The sequence below is a fragment of the Acyrthosiphon pisum genome, chromosome A1, assembly GCF_005508785.2.
Source record: "Acyrthosiphon pisum isolate AL4f chromosome A1, pea_aphid_22Mar2018_4r6ur, whole genome shotgun sequence".
NCBI classification, from domain to species: domain Eukaryota; kingdom Metazoa; phylum Arthropoda; class Insecta; order Hemiptera; family Aphididae; genus Acyrthosiphon; species Acyrthosiphon pisum.
Window position 1 is genome coordinate 90,638,769 of NC_042494.1, and position 21,514 is coordinate 90,660,282.

At 28.7% G+C, this 21,514-nt stretch overlaps 1 protein-coding gene across 1 annotated transcript; it reads right to left on the bottom strand.

Moving 5' to 3' along the window:
- Window positions 1–358: 358 nt before the first annotated feature.
- On the bottom strand, window positions 359–21,257 carry LOC100572452 (dopamine N-acetyltransferase-like; the record flags this gene model as incomplete). The annotated part of the gene is given in 7 exon segments (NM_001326676.1): window positions 359–370; window positions 6,977–6,987; window positions 9,609–9,611; window positions 9,613–9,627; window positions 15,899–15,910; window positions 19,446–19,720; window positions 21,012–21,257. Coding segments are annotated over 7 exon segments (521 nt in total), but the record flags the coding sequence as incomplete, so codon positions are not given.
- Window positions 21,258–21,514: the final 257 nt, after the last annotated feature.

Sequence of the window (21,514 nt, forward strand, 5' to 3'; positions counted from 1 at the left end):
TGTATATTAACATAATAACATGTTATTATTATTATTATTATTATTATCTCAATTCAAATATTAAATTACCGACAATTTGTATTTCTGCAAAACAAATTATTTCGCAAAATAATAAAATTATTTTTAAGCTTTCAAAATATTATGTAAATATTTATACACATTATAATGTGCGTAGGTGCTTGCAGATGTAATCAGTGTTGTCGTTTGGTTTATTTTTTCAGTTGACATTTTATGAAATTCATTTAGCATGTAGCAGCAAGATAAACCGATTTTTATATGTTCGCTGCAGATGAAATCTGTGTATGAGATAAATATAAACATATATATTTATATATATTTTTTTTTCACCGAAGAACAAACTTCTCCCTGCCTCCACGTGTCATTTTGACGAAACACCGTATACAAACAGCCTCTTTTATGCGTCCCTGAATATTAATAAATTTCGTCGAATGACTTTTCCATTCCAGCAGATAAACCGGGTACCTACGTCCCTTTCATTGCGCGTATATACACAGGGCCGCACGTTACATTATTATTATAATATGTATGTGCGCGTATATAAAATGATGAAAAACAACAACCGTTTAGCTCATGTGTTTTGAATGAAAGGGGTAACCGTTGATAATCATGTAATATATGTATATACGCGTATATTTTATACATGCATACATACATACATACTCGTATACGACCGAGAGAGGGACGGAGAGAGATATTATATATTGTACGTAAAAAGAGATGGCCGGGGGGGGGGGGGAGAGCAACGAGGAGCGAGTGAGACTGGAAACGGGATGGGCAAAAAAACGCAACAACAACCCTTTGACCGGTTCAAATGCTTTTTCAACCGGAAAGTTATTGTTTTATTTTGCATAAATACGGTCCAGGTTATATGCGACGCGCTTTTCATCGTGTATAAATACGTGTAACTACTGCGGCACTCATGGTCCATTACATAAACGCACACCTCGATAAGCACGAATCATTATTAAAAGCCCATACATCTTCTCCCCAAACCACCTACTCGCTGTTTCTCACCTATTATTTATTTATTATTATCTTTACACGCATATATATATAACGACACAGGTACCCCACACACTCGTGTACCCGTAGATAACCGTTCGTATAATATATTTATTTAGTTAAGATAATTTAGTTTATTATAAATTATAATACGTACTATATGAATTCATCATACGGATACGAGTATAATATGAGTATATATGAGTTTAAGTATAGAACGTGTGTAGACATAAAATGCGTTGTGTAAACCCTTTTTACACATTTAAATTAACGAGTTAAAACGTATGCCAAATGGTTTATAACAAAAATATATGAATATAAAATGTTTACTATTATATTGCCATTTATTTTTTTATAAATATTAATAATTAATACAAATTATTCATATTAGTGTTTATCATTAATATATACGTCATTATACATAAGTGATTTACATAAGTACATATGATGCTAAAAACTAAAAAGAAAAGGCAAATAAATTCTTTATGTACCTATTATATAATATATATTATTATACGTACATATTCAAATATTTATCAGAATATGTTCATAGATATAATAATACTATTAAAATGTTATAGGTACTGAAAATGTATACTATTTGCATTAAATGTAATACATTATTACATTGCCAACAACTGTTGTAGAAACCAACCGATTGGCTGTGCGTGATGCGTCGGGGTAACGAACACCTTACACATTTTAGGGAGTTTTAATAGTGTAAAGTTATTGAATTATCTTATATTGTTTTATATGTGATGTCAGAAGTTTATTTGTGTAAGCTTTATTATTTTAATTTTCTATGTCCTAAATTATAAATGTGTTTTATTTAATCTATATCACGTAAGCTTATACTTACTTATTGCTGTACCTATACTATAGAACTATTGGCCTCTCTATCCATTATATAGGCATTTATAAAATAAATAAAAATAAAAATAAAAAATAGCCAATAGCCAATAGATAAATTAGTTTTTGACAATAGCTGAGGTGACTAAAATACCAAAAGTTAGTTATTATAATTATCATAAATTGGGTTTTCTGGTCAATTTGAAAAAAAAATAATCCGTGGAATTAAAATTAGAAGTCGATATTATGTTGTATTTTAAAACTCCATTTATATTTAATGTCGACTTTTCGGGGTTCGATCTCTCCTCAGCCAGGTCAGCCCACAATATAATACCTGCACATTAACCTAACTATTATATTACCATATTATACTGATATACGACATGCAGTCAACGGTATAGAATCGTATGCGACATACACCAGCTCGTTGATGTACCTATATTACCTATACATACCTATATTATTATATCGTATTTCTCACAGAAAAAAGTCGTCATCTCGCTCAGCAAAATATGCATGTACGGCTTGCATATATCCATCATTATTTGTCGTCTCGTTACAACAAACAGCTGCTGCAGCTTGTATATTTTAGATCTTGTGCAAACAATAATACAATATAATATTATGTATAGTATGCACCTATATATAGGTATAGGTGTGTCGTGTGTATATAAAATATTATTGAAGTGTACCTATACCTATACACATATATAGCCGTATATTATATATATATATATGGGTGATCTACATATGTTTCTCAGACTCTGCGGAAGAAAAAAATCAAAATATAATATACCGAAATAAAGAAAGAACCGCTCGTTCCCGGGGTCATTATTATACACAATATTATATATTATACGTACACACGGCGCAAACAAAGATAATGGTTTGTATCAAGCTGCGTCCGCGCCAAGTCAAAGGGGTCGTGTCGATACCGAGTTTGATGTTATCTGCGGCGATTATACATATATAATAAACGTGCACAATAATACTGGCGTGTGTGTACGGGGGGTGTATTTAGCCGTACATGCGTGTGTGTTGTGTGCCATTATCGGTCGCGCGCAGCAACGTGCTTGTGTGTTGCGAGGGTTGGGGGTAGGGAAATGCGTGTAATAATAATATATACCTGACACAATGCAACGGGGTCCATGGGAATACCCGGCCGGGGTCCGTGCAGGGTTTAATTAAGGGTTCCGGAATCGGTGGGCATTACTGGGCGTCGCCGGTGCGGTAAACGGCTTAAACAACGCATATACTACTGTCGCCACGCTTAGATATTTCTAAATAATATTATGTTATACATGCGTATAGGTATCTAAATACATATATATGTACATATGTTATAGCTACGGTAGCTATATAATACTCTCTATACTGAGCTATTATTAGGCTTGGAAGTTGTTGCGATTGCGTGTTTTTTTTTTTTTTTTTGGGCTATAAGATTAATTATTCTTAAGTGAGCTTGAAATTAATTCCACGACACTACGCAAAAACATAGTCTATAGTGCATTTTTTTGGAGCATGATAATGGTATGTTTATAACAAAATTTGTAAATTTGACAGTAAGAAAAAAATAATTCTTTATAAAATGTATATTTATTTTGGAAGTTTTCACTTGGTATAGTATTGTATCATCGTGTCTTCAAATCCCTAGTTGAATATAATTTCCCATTTTTATTAATAAATATATAGTTCAAACAATAAAATATAAAAATATTTGTATTTATGAAAATTGTGAGTAAAAAAAATAAGTACGTATATTTTTGAAAGCATATATTTTGTAGATATTATAAGCGCATACGTACTCGCATTATTTAGTAATTCTCATGTGCATTACGTCCCGAGCCCTATACTGTTATACTCAGCTTAGACACTTTCGCTAAACTGAGCTATACTGAGATATACTCGCTATACTGAGCTATTGTACTTGGCTATATTATACTCGATGTACTCAGCTATATGACGAGTATAAAATATTATCATGTCCGCCGGCCGCGAAGAAGTGCGTGTATACGACATCGCGGGTTTTAGGCTCGAGGCTAAGGACTTAATTTGAAATAGAATATTATACAATATGTACCTACTTATATAGTATAATATGTAATGGCGTGTTGGTTTGTATTTTGTGTTCGTAAATAAATTATTATGATATTGTCGTGTGCATAACTGCAATAATATATTATGTTCATAAACGCTTCTGCGGCCAACGCGACGACCGTTCGTCGTATAGATAACACTCTGTAGGTATGTACCCAAATATATATCATATAACGCGCGGTATACCGCGACGACGACCGTGCCAACCGAATGCAAAACGGAATATTATAATAATACATTGTATACGTGTATATATAATATATATATATGTGTGTATAATATATATAATAGCACCTGCCACCTAAATATTGCATCCTTTACAGTTTACGTAAATAGTGTAAATTATATATTACATGTACATTGTACTTATATATATATATATATACGTATAATACGTGTATACCGCCGTGAATTATATTTCGCGGATAACTTTTTCAATTAAGTCGGAAGTTTCGTTACCTCGATGATAAGAGCCGGGAATTCAATTTAAAACGAAAAAAATAAGAGAGAAAAAAAAAGTGAAAATGCATTTTGTGTGTGTATATGCATATTATATACAAACGTGTTTGTAATAAAAGTTTCCTAGCCGCGCACCGACGACAGAAGATTAAATTTGTACAAAGTATGAATCTTTTTTATTTATGTATTTTTTGTCATAACGTTTCTGAACATTTAAGTGATATGAATGAATAGGAAGAAAAAAAATATAATAAATAAATAATGTTCTAAGAAGAAAAATAATAAAACGTTGAACAGTAAAAGAAAAAACCGCTTTGTATAATATAGGTATATGATATTATAGCTAACATCTTTCAAAAATGAAAAAGCTTAAAATAACGCCCAAAATGCAAATACATATTTTAAAAACTACTCTTTAAATTAAAATTATTTTTCATAGAGATAAGAGACTAAAGAATATAATTACATTTATGTTAATTATTTTTTTTTTTTTGAAAACTTTAATGGAACAATATAATTAACTTAACGCTTTTGTAACCAAAAACACATTTAAATACAATAGTATTAAGAATGTAATATAATATATATACTTAAAATATACTTAATATAGTACATAATATAATTTACTAAAACAAGTACATGTACCATTATAATTATCTATTTAGGTGTCTTACATGTTTTTCAGAAAATATGTTTTTAATTTAATTTAATTTTTTATAATTAGACCATTAGGTATTTTTAAAAATATTTAAAAGAAATATAGCTTTTCGTTATTATTTGCATCAAATATATTTCAAAATTATCTCGTTTGGCGATTTGATATTTGTTTTTGACATAATTTAAATCATTATCAATGTCGGGCTGAATCAAAAAAATAATAATCTTAATTGGTTCACTAAAAATGAATGTAACCATCACGGGTCACTGAATAATTTTTTAAGAGACCGCTGCGGTGTTGGCTCAGAAAGTTGATCGGAAAATTAATTTTTTTGATTTTTCCATTAAAATAATATATTCTTTAATGATCATATCGCATTTGAGTAGGTGCCTGTAATAATAATAATTTAGTTCCGGTATTATTATGTCATTACGAGAACGGTTTGCGCGGAAAATATATTATACGCACTTCAACGCTGCATACGGTGCCGTACGCGTCTTCGTTGATTTCGACAAAGCGCACTATAGGTCCTATTGTCCGCATGGCATTTGACTGCGGGAGTTTGCCGATAAATGAAAGAGGCCTTTGTGCGCCTTGTCTACAGGCGGTTCATTCCATCAGTTCACATCAGCATGACAGATTCGCGATTTTTTTTTATGTTTATATATATATATAATAATATTTTTTTAGTACCGATTACTATTATTGTCTGAATGTTTTTTTTCGCCTACCTAATTCTGGCTTCGGTTACAATAATTGCATGTTCGTCTGACTTCTCACGTCCAAATACGATTTACGACAATTGTTTGGAGGTGCGCGGTAATAAACAATTGACTTAAAGACTTTTTTTTTCTTTCTTTTTGTTCTCCCCAGTGGCGTTTTCGTACGTATTGATAACAATATAATAATATGACGTGGGTACGTAATGCACCTAATGGCCGCGGCTTGTACTCTGTTAATAGTTTTGAACTATATGTTTTATATATGTATTGTATTAGGGGATGATTTATTGTATTTGTATATAATATACACTCGAAATGGTTTTTTAATTTGTTTTATATCCGCGTATAACGGATATCTCAAGAGGACGCCTCAAACTCCTGCAGGCTTGTTCTTTTTGCAGTGCATATAACTTCCGGCCATACAATGCGATATGCCCATATTTCTATTATTTGACATACGTTTATAGATAGTTATTAGATAGTTAATCGAATAACACTGTACTAATTTGATAATATACCTAGGTATAAACATAAAACATATAATAGTATTATTTACTTGCAGGTATGATTATTTTAAAGGTAAACACTCATTTTCTCAAAAAGTTTTATCGTTTTTGGTTTATGTATTTAAAGTTTAAATCAGTGAGGTGGCACAGGAGAACTCTGTGTAAGTATACAGTGTCCACTACTCCGTTCATCTAGACTTTGAAATTTAAAAACTTAAAAGTTATAATTAATTAACAACTCGTTTGGAATCCGATTTTGCTCAAGAATATGAAATTAAAAATGTATGTTATATCATTCAAATAAGTAAATCAATTAAAAAATCATAACTAGAAAAATGTAAACATTTTTGTTTTTTAGTGACCATAAATTATGTAAAAAAATGTTGCTAAAAAGTTTTAATTATTTATATTGGCGTTTACCCTTAAAATATTCCCCCGGTATACTGTACGATTTATGAATACAATCGCCGGATTGTATATTCAACTTAATATAAATAGGTACCTAGAGTAGTAATGTATAATTCATTTATAAATATACTAATGTAAGTTATATTAGAGTATAAGAAACATTATTATTTTTATCTATAACATACTTATGTATTATAATATCCATAGTGTATACGTATTGTCGTATTATATTGTGAATCGCGGACGTACCCCACGTGGCCACGTAAGTACTTATAAGTAAATTCAATATCAGACAGTATACAAACATTGTGTCTTGTGATTATGTATTAAATTTATTTGAACCAAATTAAAGGAAATTATGCTTCCGTCGCATGAACGAAACCCACGGATAATAAGATGAAAGTGGCTGCAAAATATTAGGGTTTAAAACTTTAAAATTATTATAATAATTATTTATATAAATGATTTTTGTTTTTATATATTTATAAAATTTTTATTCTAAATAAGAGCTACTAAATAGCTAGTATAATAATATAATATTATATGATTGGCAATGTCTGAAACAGAGAAAATTGCAAGACTGCGGTTATTAAATTTGAAAATTTGCAACCTGTAGCCGCTGTAGGTATCTAAGCATTGAAACATTTTTGTACCCATCACATTTTTATTTTAAATTGTCAAAAACGGACTTGCGCACATTTTTGGTAACCAAATGATCGTATCGAAAAACGTTAAAATATAGTTTCCATAAATCACTCTCGGTCTCGCCCGAATACCCGACAATTTCTTTTTGTAGTTGACACCTATTTTACGATTTTTATGAACCTCCCCCGCGCGAACACTCAAATAATGTTCGTATCAATGGTATATATTATGCGTATAAGTAAGTATATATAGGGACAAATTGTCTGCACCCTCGTACAGCGGACAATGCGCGAATGTCGCACTGCAGGACGTCGAATAAAAATATATATTATTTTCCCCTCCTCAGCTCTTTTGCGCCGGTAATACGCGCGCAGTCTTAAAGAATTCTATTCATTTGATATCTGTTCTGTTTTTTTTTACGCCTCTTGAGTTGTTATTCGTCGCGAGTTTATGACCAAAAAAATATATACGTATAGGTATAAGACGTATATAGGAACATAAAAAAAACACATGTCTTCGTAAAATCTTCTGTATTCTGGGCGCACCCGTGCTCAAACAATAATTATGTTCGGGAGACACTTATATATAGGTATTATGTTTTTTTTTTTTTTTTTTAAATATAATGTATAATATAAACGTTTGTGAAAAATGAATTTCGAAACATTATTCATTCAAAAGTTTCACGAGGGTCAACGCCTCTCGTCTAAATAACCTACAGACGTCTTGCAGTTATTCTATTGTAATTTTTTCCTTGTCGTGGAATTTCAGTTAATATAAATGATAAATATACATGCCAAATACCTATCTATATTGTTGTTTTTAAATTGAATCTGAAATATTATTCGTTTGCTATATTGGCATACGCGCGTACGTAGGTACAGATGATACCAGGAAGTTTATTTTATTTGTATAGCAGCTGATTTGGACTAATTATTTGTAATACCAATAGGCAAAACCGTTAGTACAGAAGGGATATATTATTTCTGTATGGCAGATATATTATCAACATCTTTATTCTATAGGAATAAAGTCCAATTTTTATTTTGAATATAGGTTGGTATTATATATTTATATGTACAATAATAATTGTTAAAATATTTATGACTAACGATAAAATGTCAAATTATCTGGCACATTATACGTATAGAATGTACAGAAATTTAATTAAAATTTATATGTTATACTGATATACTATTGGTATATAATATATAGTTAAATGCGCGACTGCACTATAACTTCAATGTTTTTCATTATGTACCACGTTGAGCGTTGTTGTCTAAGTCATATTTGGTTTTAATATTTCATAAGAAAACCATAGGTATTGTAAGTAGGTTTTACAATTTAATTCAAATTATCTTATACATTAAATGTTTTTTATTGTTTGTGGTGAGCTGTAACTATTATATTATCTACAATAACAACACTGTACAGTGTACACTTGTATCTAGCCAAGTGTCAATCCATCTATCACAGGCACACCTAATATTATATTAAATACTGAAATTTATTCTGTTAACATTTGTGTTATTTAAAAATATATTAGGCATATTATGTAAGCAAACACATAAGTAGGTAGGTATGCTTTATTGTGATTTATTAGAAAATAAATATTTTATAATCTTATAAGGTTTAAAGTATTTTAGTATTATGTACTATGTTATGTTGAATTGCAGTTACCTAATACAATAAAAATGTTCTGAAATGTATAAAACGAACGGTGCCCTTTTTATCTTTACCTACATCGTGTTGCAAAAAATATATTTGTCGAAAATATTTAAGCGGATTATTTGAGAAAAAAAAATGTTCATTTGTCGTATAGCCTACGTAATACGTGTACATATAGTGACGTGGTATATTCCACCTGATCTCTTGCGTAGGCGGGTACATTTTTTTTCGCCAAGAATATTTAAAAACCGTGTGTTTTTGAAAAACTGCTTTTAAGTACGTGTATCACGATATTGTTATACAGTGAGTGTGTATTGTTAGTGTTGTGTAAAAAGGCATATAGACGGATACTTGTTATATAGTTGTTAAGCTGTTGTGAAGAATTGCACCGGTGCATGAATAAAATGAGATCCTTTACTGAGTCTTGTATACTTATACGCATGGCATATTCGAGTCTGTGTTGAAAATTAAATTTTTTATTTATAGAAATAAAAATTGGTACAAAATATAAAACCTTAAGTGAGCCCAACCATGATACAATAGTTCAATATAACTGTATTATGTATGTAGGTATTATATATAGCAATCCAATTCTTCTAAAATGAAATATATATAGTTATGTTCGCACACTTCCAATACATATATTATGTAATACTCTAATAGTAATACATATTATATATAATATGTGTTATTTGCTAATATACATGTATATTATATCTTAGGTTATATTTTGCGCCTGCGAGGTTCATGTGCCGTATACCACCTATAGGTACCTACAACCTACTAATAAAAGTGCAAGAAATTTAATTTTTATTGAAATTACTAGGGAATATTATAAAGATATTCATATATTATGTAAAAAATACAAATTAACCTCCCTATTAAAAATTATAATATAGGATATTTTCAAACAGTACCTATTGTATTAGAGATGCACACATTTTTTTAACAGCAATGTGTGATGAGTAAAATTTAAATACAATACAATACTATATACAATAATGTATTACAAATCCTCGAGTTTGTTTAATGTAAATATTTTGTTTCCATTAAAGTTTATATACATTTCAATTTTATTGTAATATATTTTGATTTGTGAAGAATAGTTCAACATTTTTAAGGATTTGCAACTGCTCGGTTATACTAATGAACCTATTAATATTTCTTGATTTTAAAACTATAAAGGCCTAAGGCATAAATTGAACTAACACCTTCAGACATTATAAAATATGCACTAATCACATCCATTGAAGCCGAGCGTTCTTTAGTCAGATCTATTTTTATTTTATTTTATTTTTATTTATTTTTATCATAGATCATTCAACTTTTAAAATTTATATATTTATATAATACAATAATATTAATAAATAATATTAATTAATTATAAGATATTATCTTATTGCAACCAATATGAACACTAAACATATCATTTAAGTAGGTACTATTTAAAAAAATTCAAATTTTTTCTCATTTATAAATAAACAAATATTTATAACTGATACTTATATACCTAATTAAATCCTAGTTAAATGTAATATACTTTGTATTTTTTAAATTTTATCATCAGTAAACTATTTAGATCAGTTCATTTGATAAATAGGTACTTACATAGGTATTCTGATGTGTTTAATCCATATAAATCCGAGCCCCAGGATTACTAATGAATATGATTACCGTTTATTTTCTTAACCATTGTTCGAATATAGGTTTTAAATTAAATCTATTAAGTGTTTTCTAATTGAATTATGTAAATACATTGCATGTCGGATTCAAAATATCATACTGTTATTACCATTTGATATGCGGTTTTACGTTTTCATATATTTCACACAATTGTGGGTATTTTGAATGCCACCACAGGTGACCTCTAACTATAGCTGTCAATCAATAAAATATGTATTTATTGGTATTTTCGTTATAGATATTCTCATAGCATATAATATAAGGACCCCATATAAACGGTATCGGACCGCGATTGTTTAAATCAGTGCATATAGTCAGAACAATAGAAGGGGAGCTGACAAATGTATATCGGGAACGGTCAACATAAGTATATTATATTATATAAGAGTGAGTGTATAAATGTATTATGTATAGACGTAAATGTTATTCGATTTGAGTTCAAAATAAATTATATATATATAAACACATTAATACCAATAATAGTAGGTACCTAATAATCATTAAATATGTTGGTTTCTGTATTACCGTAACTATTCAATATGTTGACAACAGAAATATGTCAGTATAACATTAAACACTGTTCGACGCGATGAATAGGTCTACAAATATTGAGATATAGAGTATACAGATTACATTATAGAGAAAATGTACGAAATAATATTAGATATATGCAGAATATTTCGTGACAAGAACTACCCCTAATCCAAAAATTATCACCATACCGATAAATAAAGTAGGTGTCAAAAATTATAATGCCAATCAGAAGTGTGTCAAAGGTATTATTTTGGAGCAATTGCTCCTTCAAAATTGTTGGTTGGTGGATGGTCCCCCTGTCACAAAATACCTAGCCACCTAAGTGACTAGATATATCGTAGAAATATCATATCCGATTATACAAATCGTTACAAATGTACGCATATTTTGTAATTTTTTAATTTAAACTTTTTGCTGAGTTTGAATTGCCATTATAAGCATCAAGGTTGGTGGGTACCTTGTATCCATTTTTGCTTCTCACCAAAAATGAGTTCAACGCACCACTGCATGCCAATAATGGCAACAATATGGCAAAATTATTGAAATTTATTATCTCTTTCACAAATAAACTTAAAAGGGTAAAAAAAAAGTTTAAAGGTGGACAAGTGGGTACCACTCCGTTGTACAGTAGTTGTCGAGTATATCATTACTCATTTTAATGGATGTGTTAGATTGAATTCAATGATAAATCATTACATACGAAAAACGATTCTGAGCGGAGACGGTGTATCATTTTATCATACATGTATAAATAATCAAATGTAATAATTAAAGATCGCTGAATATCAAATATTGAAAAAAATTGTAAATCAAACACTCAAAAAAAAAATTCATGATACTTCTCGGTAAACTATTTTTTTTTTATAAAGGTAGAAAAACTTGTTGGGAATCTTCTATTCAAATTCCTAATGTTATCTATAAAAATATTTTTTGGGATTTTGATTAATTTTGAACTTATAATCTATTTAAAAAATAATCATGCCTATATATATAATATGTATCTTTAATATTTCTGAACTAATATCAAATAAACTTAGCAAAAACTTTGCATTACATTTACAAGCAATTCACACAGTGAATCATTATTGATCGACATTAAATAAAACGTTTTTTTTTACAAAATTTGATAATTTCTCATGGCTATAAAATGTTACGTTACATGGAAAATGATAATATAAACAATTGGTAAAAATGGAAATTGTCCAGGGTTATTAATTTTCGAGTTGTACTAAAAAAATTAAATCGATTTTTTCAAAATTGGTTTTGACTGTTTTGAGTAAAAATATCCATTATTCCTTCATCCTCCCCCCTGAAGCTTTTAAAACCTACTGGGAATTTTAAACGTCCCGAATGCACCAACTAGATTCACTTTTCTATCAGAAAAGATGTTGATGTCGAAAATCAGACCATTTTAACTATGCTACGCTCAGAACCTAAAATGGCACATTCTGAAAAATGTCAAAAGACGTCTTGGAAAGTGAGCATGGCAAGAACTATATTCATGATATTGTCATTGATACTTCACCGAGCAGAATATTTTATTCGACCAACTTTACTCTCTCATTTATAATCAGACGCAATGACTTTTCAGTCAAAATATACCGATCCATACTAAACGATCAATTAAGCTCTTAACTCTAAAGACTAAAAGGAGAAAACAACAACATAATATTAGGGACTCACTCAAAAAAGTCAAAACTATAAATTAATTCTAAAATTATATTAGATCTTCTAATTTAATTAAATGTGTTGTAGTTTGTTTGTCGTTTATGTGCATTATGTTGTGTTTATGGTAATTACAAATTAATCTGGCCATGTAATTGAAGCCAAACAAATAATTTTAGTAAGTTGTAGATTTAATTCATAGTTACCAAATTGATTTACTATAAGTCTATAAATATGACATATATCTACCTGAAATGCATATAGGTCTATGCGTTTGATAAGTCAGTAGGGAAATCCTTAGTATAAACTAAGCAGTATATTGACGTATTGTATACCTATATTATACGGATGTATACGTTACTAAGTAATGGTTTATTTTAAATGTAATTCATGATTAATGACAAATGAGTCTAATTAAATTACAACGAAATGTTAATATGTAGATAGGTATATGTATATTGTATAGTACAAATCTGCTGCACTTGTGATATTATGTGCATATATATATATATAGGTATTATGAAGCAATCGCATTTAATCTGCATGGTTAAATTCTAAAATGGTTAATTCAATTTATAACTTTCAAACAATGATAATTCAAGTGATATGAGTTTATAAACATTTTAAAGTCTTAGGTTAATTTAATAGTAAGAATACAATATGTAAATATGGATTTCGTTCCCAACATAATTAATAAAGTATAGGTACTTAACATAAATTATCGTATAAAGTAGTATAGTTGCAACTCTCAATAGGAGCTAGCCAGATGATCTCAGTCGCATTAGACTCGTAATGGAGGAATCAACACGATCGAGTAGCTTACTTACATGTCTACATGCGAAAATGCTTTTCAGTACCTACCTATCTAATCAGATCTCGACTAAATTGTCTTAGAATACTTTTGACCTTGTCCACCGATTGTCATAATTATGCTTAGATGGCTTTCGGGCTTCGATTAAAATCTATTATATAGGTACATATTATTTGCTATATTTGTTTATAATTTAAACTACAAAATTCAAACAGAAAAAATATGAATAAATGAAATGAATTTTATATTATTGCTTGCTACAAAAAAATTTAATAAATTACAATTTGATATAATTAAATCTAAACGTTTAAAAAATAATTTCAAATATATTTTAATTATATTTATAGATTTTTGATAAAAAAATATAATTTAACTGTTTAATGTAAATGTATCTAAATTGTGCTAGATTTTTATTTTTTTAATCGTAAACATAAATCTTTATATTGTATTAACTCTGGTTATATTTGAATTGTATTCGGCTTAATATTCTCCCTCGACTATATAATATATTATGTTCCTTCGCCGTTTATTAAAGTGTGTACAAATGCAATTATATCTGATGTATAGCAACGAGGGGATGCTGAACACACTGTATGCTGTGTACTGTATATATTATACATTTATAAAATACGTTTAACCCTGACGAACTCACCATCAGAGCTGACTGTCAAAAGATAGTATCATTTTAAAACGTAAAATCGTTTTACTATATTTTTATTTTATCAGAATTTGTCTAGTATGTGATTGCAGAACATACAAATAATATACTAATCAACGAAGTTTTTAAAATTACTACCTATAGGTAGCTTCTGTTATTTATTATTAATTTTATTATTAACATGTTTTCACTTAAATTTGAAAAAAATAATACGCTATTAGTTTTAATATTTTGTTGACTGCAGTCAATACTATTAAACTATAATATATTACTATCTATATCACGTATACTTATATGAAATATTATATTTTTTTATTTTTATTGACAAAACGTGAAATTTTAACTTACTTTTAAATTTTAGTTAAAATACATTTTGGTTTATATTATTATTTATTATACAAATTAGATTGAGGCACCCGATGCCGATGCCATTTTGTCCTCAAAAATACACTCTGTGAGAATAACGATACCGCCTTGTCGAATCAACCAAATTTCATATTTTTTTTTTCAATTGCTGGGGAGAAATATTCTACAGCCCGCGTCGATTTCTGTTTTTCAATATTTTATTCTCAAACTGTATAATATGTCTAAAAATTACAAGATAAAGCATTTTTTTCAATTTTTTTAATACAATTTATTATTTGAAATAAAATACAAAATCAGAGATCGATGTGGGCTGTAGAAAGTCTTCTTCTTTCAGATAAAAAAATAGTCATCAAAATCTGACAATTCTACAAAGCTTGAGAGTTATTCCCGTAAAGTCATTTTTTTTCGATATAATACACCCTATCAACCTCCCCCCCTAAATAGGTATCGGGTAGTAGATTAGTGAAAAAATCTTATAAATTATAATTGAGGTGGCAACTAAAATATAAAATTTAATTTTCAAATTTTAGAGAACTGTGGAAAATTTTAAATTGGCACCGGGACCCTAAGTATAAAACTATTATAATATGTACATTGTACACCTTTTTGTAATATTTATTTATTTTTTTTGTAAGCTAATACTTTAAAAATATTTTTATGCGATAAAACGTATTGGTATTATCTTACTCAGTGTCGGATTAAAATATTTGTTCCCTATAGGACCTATACTAAATATCGCCCTAATTTTTTTATGTTTTGTGTATGAACAAAACGAAGGGGTTTTGACCCCGCATCACCAAGACACTTCTTCACGTCATGTCTATTCGCGTTTTGGTAATTATCTAGGTACTATAAATTTAAATTACACTCAGAAAATTGAATTTATTGTTTTCTATTAAAATCCACATTCATAATTTTATATATAGTAACTTATAGGATATTAAGATGATGACATCTGGTGTTTTCTGGTCGTCTCACAAACATACAACATATCGCATATAATATATACGTATAATACAAATAATTATTTTTATATTTATTTATTCTTCAAGAAGATAATGGGTCCCACTGAACATGTTCGTGTATTTATATTATTGATTACGAATAATAATTATTTACAACTATGTAATTGGGGACTTGCAGGGGTCGTTTTGCAGAAAAATATTTTTGAGCACAAGCTCGTTTTATTTAAAACTGTGTAAACTCTGCAGCAGCATATGTGTTGAGCTCAAATATATATGTCTTAATACGTCGTAGCAATATTTAGTTAATACAGTTATGTGTGTACGGCGTACGTATATGATAAATTTTGTATAATTCTACTATAGTTGGCCAGAGATTTAAGACTATATATATATATTACATAATGTACCTACTTAGGAACTCGGCATAAAATACGACTGACATACGACAGAAACGTACATGTATCATGTGTGTGTCTGTGTGTGTAATAATACACCGTTGTAGTATAGGTATATTGTATAATATGTAATTCTCCGGGAAACCATGTGCGTTTCTCCAAGCGAGAAAATAAACTCCCGAAGTCTTTGCAGCGACTCGAGGAGCCTGATGTTATATGAGGAAATCGCGACTAATTCTTAGAAACACTGCATGCGTGCTTTTCTGCAGTGTGTGTGGGTGAAGTGCGCGACGATATATACGATATACGTGTTTTCTTAAAGCCGATTCGTTTACATACGAAAGAGCGCACCTCGGTGCGATAATTATTTCGACACGTGGAATACTACACAATAATATATTATATGTGTACCGGTATATACTTATATTAGTGTATATTATACATATATAGTGAGTCTGTCTCTATATATATTTATATATACGAACGAAAACGGCAAAACAAAACGCGCAAGCACACACTTGTCGTCTATATTTTAGATGTGTGTGTGTGTGTGTGTTATAAGTTTAGAGTGACGGAAAGAGCACATATTATTGGCTTAATGTTTTCCGATCGGCCGAGCGGAAGCGCGAGGGAGTCTTAACGTTTTGACGTTGTACCCACGGCGGCGAGGCGGTGGCGGTATAGTTCCTCATCTCTTGACACACAATTATACTATACTGCACCCTTAACATATAATATAAGCGCACGCGTATTATTTACACACACACACACACACACACACACACACACATGTCCTATAAATAATATGTGTGTGTGAGAGTGTGTGTGCGTGTCAGTTGCACACACACGCGCCCACGTCGCACTTGTTATTCGAATTTGGCAAATGTGATTAAAACTCTACGCTATAATATGTCTATATTTATATGTATGAGTGTGTGTGTGAGTGTGTGTGTGTGTGCTTATATAATATATATATAATATGCAAACTGTCGTGATTTCGGTGTACACGCTTTTATGATTAGCCGATTATTGTTGATACTTAATATGAATTATTATTATAAAATATACACGTGCGAGTTGCGTCGATACCCGTCGCGCGTATATTTGCAGTGTTTTAAATTCACATAATTAATCTCAGAGACGATAAATTCTATTCTCGTGTAAAAAAGAACAACGATACTCGTAACTAAATATAATTATACTATAGGTATTATGTTGGTAAATAGGTATATATTTAAATTTTTAATAATATAAGTAACGTGATTGTAAAAAATTCGTTTGGTATTTATTATGTAATATTATATACCTATTATGTAAATGATACAAAAATATCGTTTTTTACCGATTCGCTAACAATTCATAATTGGTCATTAATACAAATATAATTTTTTTTTTTTTTAAACATTTATTTGAATATATACGATCTGTAATAATATTTACAATGAGCATATGGGATGGAATACAATTGGCTTTGATAGCGTGAGTGGAGTAGCTACCCAGAAGTAACACTCGACACAAATATAATAAATTGACATTCTAAAAAAGTTGTACGATGGAAACACGCTATGAAAGGAATAGGTATTTATAATATAGGTAGGTACTGACCATATAACCATAGGTATATCGAATATACGTATTTTTTATTAGATTTTTTAATTCATATAATTGTATGTGTATAACATTTACCATCACGGCATCATATCAGCCTGGATTTTTAATCGAGTTAAAATTAAAATTAAAATGAATTAAAATGCATCATTAAATCCTGTTTGAGAGAGTTATATACCAATGTTATAATTCAATATAACACTATAATATATATATACTAATGTATACTATACCTTATGGCTTAAGTCAAACATCAGCGATTTATGAAAATTGGGTATGATTTACCTAATATTATTAATCTGTGGTTGAGAGCCAAAACATGATATGTGCAAAAATTCGATTTCGAGGTTATGTAAGATAATTGTTGTTTTTAATATGGTATGGTCGTATAGACAATACATTATATAAATTGTATGTATTTTTTTAAATAAATAATTAGAAACTAATGTTTTAGTGTTTTTCTTCGGCACTTAACACTTGTAGCTTATTGTGGGCACATACACAGTCAAATATATATTTTTTTTTGCTGGAAGGCCGGGGCTATTATTAATCATGATTCATGACCAATATATAAATTAAAAATTATAATTTACAATAGCTATATGCCTATATACAGCCCATTAAATACTCAAAATAATTTGCTAACTTTCGTGATATTTCCATATTTTGTCAATTTTTGAACTTTAAATGCTTATAAAAAAAAACTGTGATTAAGGATTTTTAATATTTTTCATCTGCTTTTGAAACAATATACTAGGAGCCTTTTATTAAATTTTCAAGCTTTTTTATCCAACAAATAAAATTTTATTGATATTTTTAGAAAAAAAACTAAAAAAAAATTACAATGTCCGTAAAGAGCTCAAAATAAATCAAAATATTTTGAAAATGTTATGGTGTATAGAAAATGCTAATATAAACATTCAGTCAAAATTTCATGTATCTACGGTCATTTTTTTTAAAGTTACACCAAAAACCAAATTCAATTTTGTGAAAAATCGATTTGCGTAAAATTCCCGTTTTCATTAATTTTCTTGGGTTTTCTTAGCGCTTTGAAAATTACTGAGAATTTTAAATTTGACCTCCCTCAATGCACTAACGATATTCACTTTCCAATCGAACAAGATACTGAAGTTGAAAATCGAAGCATTATTTCGACTACTTATCGTGTACACAGACACAAAAAAAAAAAAAAAAAAAAATAAATAAAAAAAAAAAAAGACACACATCATTGTAAAATCAATACATTCATCGTTCCACTCAGAGTCTAAAAATTTTGAGTGAAAAATTTTTAGGGTTTTGAAACATTGATAACTAAAATCGATAGAAATCATAACGGCACTAACAAGATAATGGTGACTGGGGCTTAAAAAAATTTGTCAGACTTTGCTCATCTAGACAAGAGCTATTGAGTACCTACCTACCTACTGATATTTATTAATTGTCAAAAGTTTGAAAGTAATGACGAGTTATCGCCTATACATAATCTAACTTAAACTGCACTCTGAGAATACATAATATATAACATAATGATGTTTTTATACTATTGTATTAATAATACTAACAATTTTAACTAACACAAATAAAACATTGCGAAAGAGAAGTATCTATAGATGAAAAATTGGTACTTATAGTCAACAATAATATTATTGATGTCTAAAATCGTTTATCAATATTGTCCTGCAATTATTATTATTATGTTTATATGAACAAATTATTTTTGATGTACTTAGACTTATTGATGAGGGCTTTGCAAATCCCAAGTCCTCTATATTCCTCATTAACTATAATAATCTTTAACTCCATCATACGATCTATGTTTGGATACTGCCCAAAAACATCAGTTTCTCGTCCAGCTTTGTCTAAGATAACCATAATATCATTATATTTCGAACTTTTGTTCTCGTCACCGTATTGTTTTATTTCGTTACTCCTGCACACTGTGCTATTCAACGCGGCACCCATCATTTCACCTGTCTCTGCAGATATTGCCATAAACGATACTCCTATATAAATATATAAATAGAAAAAATCGTATTATTGCTTATGAATGATATCAACTTCAATTTAAAATAGACACACAATTCTTATTATTCGGCTACTTTTTACCTAACTGTATTCATATTATTTGCGCCAAATTCAAAACATCTTTGAATTTTGATATCACTTTTAAATTACAATAAAAATAACTAAAATCTAAAATATTATTTAATTCCATCCAAATTTTTACTTAAATTGTCTTTAAATATATCTGTGTTTATAATGTTTATATATTTTTGTTACAAAGTATTTTTTTCTGTGATCATATTTTTGGGTTACATAAGCGTTGTATAGGTAATCCAAAAAAATCCATCGGTCTTTGGGAAATAAAACGAGGAACATAATTCCGAATTTGGTACATAATAACTCGTATAAAACCGACATTATAATTTATAATTATATGACGAACTATTTTCATTTATTTAAATTTTTCATCTCCCAACACCAAAACACTTTAACACATTATATGACAATGACATTATATTATTGACTATTGTAGGTATAAGTGTATAACTAAGTATAGGTACATACAATAATGGCCATAGCCATTAACGTGGGCGTGTCCATTTTCCTCCAAAAATGAGACACAGTTTTCCTAAAAAAAATTTTTTGTACTAAAATTATGTCCATTTTCCTCTAAATATTAAAATATGTGGCTCAATATTGTTAAACAAATTCAAACAAATATTTATTGTAAAATAAGAAGTATTCATATTCCAAAAAAATGTAAAGACTATATTATAGGTATCGAGAAAACAAATGACGATCAATCAATATAAATTTATAATGTAATTATTAAATTTGAAAACGAAGAAATCTCTAAGTAACACAAAATTAAAATAATTCATCCGTCTAATATTAAATTTTTTTTCTTTAAACAGGCGTTGCCGAAATATTGTAAAATTATAAAAAAAATATAGGTACATAATAATTATTAATAATTCAAAGGTAAATTTTTTTTTAAATGTTCATTTGTTAAAACTTATAACTATTTTAATAACTATTATATTTGTAAAAATAAACATAATTTTTATTCTTAATTCCTAATTGGAGAAAATGGTATCTCATTTTTAGATGAATAAAATGGACCCGCTCATATTAATATCATACATTCACACTAAGGTAAACTTACTACAAAGTGGATAATAATATATATATTTTATAAAAATAATAACTTTCCTTTAAAAGCTATAATAAAATAAAAAATAAATACATGTATATTAGCCATTAGATATTAATTAATATCTATTAACTCACCATATTTTATTAAATCAGTGCAAAAATGTTCAAATTGTATTAATGATTCTTTTTCTTTTATTAATCCTAAGCTTGCACATAAAGGTTCATCGCGGAAAAAATACTGCCTTAACGAATTCCGCATAATTTGTTTATCATTATCTGTAATGGGGACTATGTTAAAAGAAACTTTGTTGTTTTTGATATCATTCATATTATTTTTCAATATCTGAAAAAAATAATATTTGGTTTACAATGTATAGATACGAACCACTTTTAAAATTCATATTTCGATACATAAACATCGAATTTAGGATTAGTAGCTTATAAGTAGGGCTCGGAAGTTGTAGGAGCTAAAAAATGTAAAATATGCACGCAAATATGCACGAAAAATTGCAAAATATGCATTAAAAATGTTAAATATGCGTATAAAATCAATGAAATATGAACTTTTTTAGCTAAAATTTGTGAAATATGCATTTTCAATTGTTTTAACTCGCAATTGTATACCTACTTCAAATTTC